At 38.6% G+C, this 6,000-nt stretch overlaps 1 protein-coding gene across 1 annotated transcript in view; it reads left to right on the forward strand.

The window, feature by feature from the left end:
* CD200R1 (CD200 receptor 1) overlaps positions 1-4,752 on the forward strand; it is a 48,100-nt gene extending 43,348 nt beyond the window's left edge. Inside the window, exons 6-8 of the mRNA XM_081088156.1 lie at positions 2,308-2,410; positions 2,936-2,981; positions 3,943-4,752. Of these exons, the coding sequence (XP_080944282.1) occupies positions 2,308-2,410; positions 2,936-2,981; positions 3,943-4,068 (275 nt within the window). The 3' untranslated portion in view covers positions 4,069-4,752. The remainder of the gene's footprint in view (positions 1-2,307; positions 2,411-2,935; positions 2,982-3,942) is intronic.
* Positions 4,753-6,000: the final 1,248 nt, after the last annotated feature.

The following is a 6,000-nucleotide window of genomic DNA, read 5'->3' on the forward strand; positions in this document are numbered from 1 at the left end:
AGGCGACCCCTGTGAAAGGATCCTTTGACTCCCAAAGGGGTCGCGACCCACAGGTTGAGAACCACTGTTTTAGAGGGCTAACCTTGCTATCAGTGTTCTGGGAGCAGGGAAGAAGAGGTGTGTGTGTCTGTGTTTGTGTTTGTGTGTGTGTGTGTGTGTATGTGTGTGTGTGTGTGTGTGTGAGACTTCCCTTTAATACCTCTCCGCAGTCTGGCACCTCATCTCCAACCTCCATTATGTCTGGATCCTTGACTCTGGATTCTCCCCAGTTCATCTCTGGGTAAAACTTCTGTTCTTTGCTGACTGGGGAAGGTGTAGTGACCTGCTGCACAGGGTGGGAGGAGACTTGATAGCTACCTGTTCTCAATGCAAACTTTCAAAGAAGCCTTCATCTTTTAGCCCACATTTCTCCAGTCCTTTTCTCTATTTTTCCTGAAGTTTCATGGGCACGTTGTTACTTATTTTACTCTGAATTATTTGCCATTTTTCTGTTTACTTTTTAAAAATCTAAGAACAATTTGAAATTTTTCATCTGCTCTTGACTTCATCCATGTTTTCCTTTGTCTTTGCAATGTATATTTTAAAAAATTTCTTTACTGATATTTTAATAAGTTTTAAGAAGAGAGAAGTGACAAACGCTTGTGTTTGAACTGCCACTTCTCAATATCCAATCTTAAAGTGCGATTTGTTTTTTATTTTAAGGAGTTTAGCAGTATTTACTGAGAAGAGTAATTGCACCCTGTTTATGAATGATGTCCAACCATCCACTAGTACAATATGATGTCGTATTTATAGAATCTCTGAATTGAAGGGGACAGCGAGGCCACTCCCACACCGTGCAGGGATCTCCTGCGTCTTCCCTGCTGGGGGCCTTCAGCCTCTTCTGGTCTACTTCCAGTGAAAAGAGGGGGTTTCAAAACAATGTTATTTTAAACTGTAAAACCAAATGTTTCTTTTTTCTAATGAAATACCGAGAAATCCAGTGTTTAAAAACAAACAGATCTTGTAACATAGAAATCCACACATGAAACCTATATGTTCATGTTGACCAATGTCACCCCAATCAATTTAATAAATAAAATAAAAAACCCTGACAAACTGTTAAAGAAAGGTAGAGGGACTGGACACCAGCCTGCTCAGCCCCCACTTCACCTCCCTCTGCTGCCCCCAGCCCATTCACCCAACACCAGGAGCACAGTCTGAAAAGCACTGCCTGGCAATTCCTTTGTTGACTTGTCCTCTGTCAGACTGAGCAGTGCATTGCTGCCAACAGTTAATACGTAATTTAAAGTTGCTGCCCTACGTTCATTTTAGCTTCAATGCCCTAGTAGAAAGGTGTCTTCAAAATTAGGGTTATTTTTCCAACTACCTCCATTACAACTTCCTGCTTATTTCTGAATCCTGGAGATGAGAAACACTGCTGTTATTATTACACAGAGATCAACATTTTACCTTTCTGCTATAGCAATTCACCATTCACAAATCCTTAGGGCAACAAGATCCTGACATAAGATCATGTCTTACTAGAAATACTAAAGTCTTAATTGATAAAACAACTTTATTATAACAATTATTAATGATTAATGGGTCAGAAGTGTTTAAAATAAAAACACAGAAATGAATTTTATGTACAGTGCAACATTCTTGAAAGATATATATATATATATATATATATATATATATATATACATATATATATATATATATATATATATATTAGTATAGGAACTTTGTTTTAATAGATTTTTATTTTTTAGAGTAGTTTTAGGTTCATAGCAAAATTAAGTAGAAAGTACTGAGTTCCTATATACCTCCTGCCCCAACACATGCACAGCATGCCCCCTATCTACATTCACACACTGAAGTGGTACATTTGTTATAAAAGATGAAACTACATAACACATCATTGTCATCCAAAGTCTGTAGTTTACATTAGGGTTTAGTCTAGGTGTACGTTCGATGAGTTTTAACAAATGTATGAATGACATGTATTCACCATTAGAGTACAAAGCAGTACTATACAAAGTACTATACAAAGCAGTTTCACTGTCCCAACAATCCTCTATGCTCCACCTATTCAGTTCCCTCTGCACCCTAACCTCTAGCAACCCCTGATCTTTTTACTGTCTCGATAGTTTTGCCTTTTCCAGATATGGTTGGAATCATATCAAAATGGCCTTTTCAGGTGGGCTTCTTGCACTTAGGAATATGCAGTTAAGATTCCCTCATGTCTTTTCATGCCTTAATAGCTCATATTTAAAATGCTGAATAATATTATAGCATGTATTTTTGTGTCTGTATATACAGGTGCCAAAAAATCAAAAACCTTAATTATTCTATATAGCATCCTTCCTGTTATTATCGTGGTTATCGTGGGATTCGTTTGGCTTTTGAAAATCATTGGCTGCAGGTATTGACTGATGTTTTTTCTTCTTCAGTTTTTTTTGGGCTAATAGAGGGTCAGGAATAGAATAAAATTCAGATGTTAACATCATTTCTCCCATATTATGAACGTGTTAGACTTGGACTATTCTGAATGATGAGAGAGATTTGTTGGTTTACCTAGGCATGCAAGCATAGTGAATTAAGCCTTTTGGGGCAGGATTTTGGGAGAGATTGTGCATGCTAATATACTACTTGGGGAAAGAATTACCATAATTCATTTCATGTACCAAAGAGGAGATGTCACATATATTTTATTACAGCATACTCTTGTTGCATAATTTCACTCCCTTTCCCTAAATCCAGAATTATCTTGTTTGGGTGTATTTACTACAAGCAGTATTATTCTTCACTCATTTCTGAATGTTCATTTCTGATTTAGTATGGCTTCTATCAAAATGAACCATAATTGTCAATAGTATACTATTTTGTGTTTTCATTTTCAATCTAAATGACAATATTTATTGCAATTTACTCCAACTTGTTTTTACAGAAAATATAAATTGAAAAAAATAGAACCTACTCCAGGTGTTGAGGAGGTAAGATAAGATCTAATAGAATATTTGCAAATATTAAGCCTTGTAGTTTGAAAATCTATTCACATAATTTGTAATTTGCATCAATAGTAGTGTTTTAGTTGAAAAGCAAAAATTCTGATTTTATAATGCTAATAGTGAAGTGTACTTATTTTGTTAATTATTTACCAATTACAATTTATATACCACCCTAAATCCATATTTTCATTTCATGAATTGAATCTTACAAAACACATAATGTTTGCTTCGTTCAGACTGCAATCTGTGGAGAAACTGAATTGGCGTTTCCTTCCAGTGAAACCATCTCTAATTCTTGTCTTCCCTTTTTTACTACCATCATCATTTCACTCTAGCCCAAGCTTAAAATCTATCCTACTTCTTAATCTCTTTTTGTTTGTTTGTTTGTTTTTTAATACTCACCTGAGGATATTTTTCCATTGATTTTTTTAGGGAGAGTGAAAGAGAGAGGGAAAGACACAGAGAAACATTGATGTGAGAGAAACACATCAATTGGTTGCCTCCTGCAGGAGCCTGACCAGGGCCTGGTGTGGGCAGAAGCCTGCAACCAAGGTACAAGCCCTTGACTGAGATCAAACCTGGGATCCTTTGGTCCACAGGCCAATACTCTATCCATTGAGCCAAACTGGCTAGGGTTCCTTAATCTCTTATAACCAGTAGTTTACTAAGTCTTTGATGCTCTGCTATGAAATACTTCTCATATCACGTCCGTTTTCTCCATTCCTACTTTCATTCAATCTTTATCATCTGACAGCAAGATTTATGTAATAAATAAATATTTTTAATAAAAAATTTAAAAAAGTCTTGTTCTATGTTCATATAAGCCCAGAGACACAAATATAAACCCTATTTGTTGATATTAAAGCTATGGGCACCAATTACAAAAACATAGGTCGTTATGATTTTTGGCTTTTTTGAATTTATTTTGATTTTAATATTTTCTTAGGATGAAATGCAGCCTTATGCCAGCTATACAGAGAAGAGCAATCCACTCTATGATACTACAAACAGGGTGAAGACATCTCAGGTGTTACAAAGTGAAGTTGATGGGATGAATCTCCATACTTTATAAATTACTGGAATCTAGGACCAGGAGAAATGAATCGAGATACAATGCAGTCACTGTTTTGATTTTCTTAGAGTTGTAGAAAGGAAGACCTGTTTCGAAATTAGATTTTCAAATATTCTTAGAAGATAGAGATGTTCTAAAGGATTTGCATTCATATCCTTATGCAATTGAAATTTTAGAATCTTAGCTGCTAATAGCTAGTTCTCTGAAACACTGATATTATTACAAAGAAATCACATGTTTATGATTAAATATTCAAATTGTTCAGTACAGTAGGTAATGAAAACTGGTTCCCTCAATAAATAATTCTGCAGAAGGAACATTCATGAACAGGTGTTATGCATTCTTTCAGAAAATTTCTGTGTGCCTATGATACATTTATATACCCATGGTATATGTGAATATTTTATGTCTATTTACATATACATACATATATTCTTGATGATGCACAAATGAGAAAATGCTACAATGCTGTTCTGTACTTATAGAGAGCTAATAATATGTCTTGGTAAATCTTTTATCTTTTATCCACACAAGCAGAGCTACCTCATTCTTCTTAATGTTAGATAAGATTTCATTGTATGGTTGTATTGTAATTTAACTAACCACAACTCTTGTGATGGACAGTTAGATTGTTTTAAGTTTTGTTTATTTGTTTGTTTTGCTATGATAAACAATACCACACAGAATGTTTCTTCTGGATATGTCTTTGTAGTTGAGTATATTTATAGAGTAATTTTCTTGAGTGGAATTTACAGGTCAAAGGGTTTGTGCATTCTTAATATTGATTGATATGTCAAATTGTATCTATTTACATTCCCTCTAATTGTATTTGAATGTGCCTTTCTCCATACTGTTATTTTAGTATCTACAAATTCCCACTTTTTATTGTTAATCAACCAGTTAGCTAATCTGATGCAAAATTATAGTAAGAACTAGAGGCCCAGTGCACAAAAATTTGTGCACTTGGGGGCGAGGGTTCCCTCAGCCTGGCCTGTGCTCTCTCGCAGTCAGGGACCCCTTGGGGGATGACCACCTATTGGCTTAGGCCTGCTCCCCAGAGGATTGGGCCTAAGCTGGCAGTCAGATATCCCTCTGGCAGCCCGGGAGCCCTCGGGGGATGTCCACTTGCCAGCAGGGAGCAGGCCTAAACTGCAGTTGGACATTCTTAGTGCGGCTGAGGAGGCAGGAGAGGCTCCCACCACCACTGCTGTACTGGCAGCCATCAGCCTGGCTTGTGGCTAAGCAGAGCTCCCCCTGTGGGAGCGCACTGACCACCAGAGGGCATCTCCTGCATTGAGTGTCTGCCCTGTGGTGGTCAGTGTGTGTCATAGTGACCAGTCATTCCAAGTCGTTCTGTTGTTAGGGTCAGTTTGCATATTACCCTTTTATTATATAAGATAGAGGCCCGGTGCATGGGTGGGGGCCGGCTGGTTTGCCCTGAAGGGTGTCCCATATCAGGGTGGGGATCCCGCTGGGGTGACTGGCCAGCCTGGGTGCGGGGCTGATGGCTGTTTGCAAGCTGGCCAAGCCTCCCAGCGGGGACCCTCAACCCATGAGGGTGTGGCCATCCTGGGTGAGTGGGTGATGGCTGTTTGCAGGCTGGCCACAGCCTCCAGCCACCCAAGCTCCGAGTGGAGGCTGGCTGGAAGCAAGTATCTGGGATTTATTTAACTTCTATAATTGAAAATTTGTTGCCTTGGTCCCGCTCAAAGCCTGGGTTGCCCCTGGCAACCCATGCTCCCAGCCCCACCTTGAGCAGAGGCCACAGCGGCCTGAAGCAGGTATCTGGGATTTATTTATCTTCTATAATTGAAACTTTGTAGCCTTGAGTGGAGGCCACAGCTGGCCAGGGCAGGCAGGAAGCTTGGCTTCCTCCATCACCGGGGCAACCAAGCCTCCTGCTTGCTCCAGCTCTGTGGCTGCCAGCCACCA

This window comes from Myotis nattereri (assembly GCF_964212035.1).
Source record: "Myotis nattereri genome assembly, chromosome: 3".
Taxonomy (NCBI): Eukaryota; Metazoa; Chordata; class Mammalia; order Chiroptera; family Vespertilionidae; genus Myotis; species Myotis nattereri.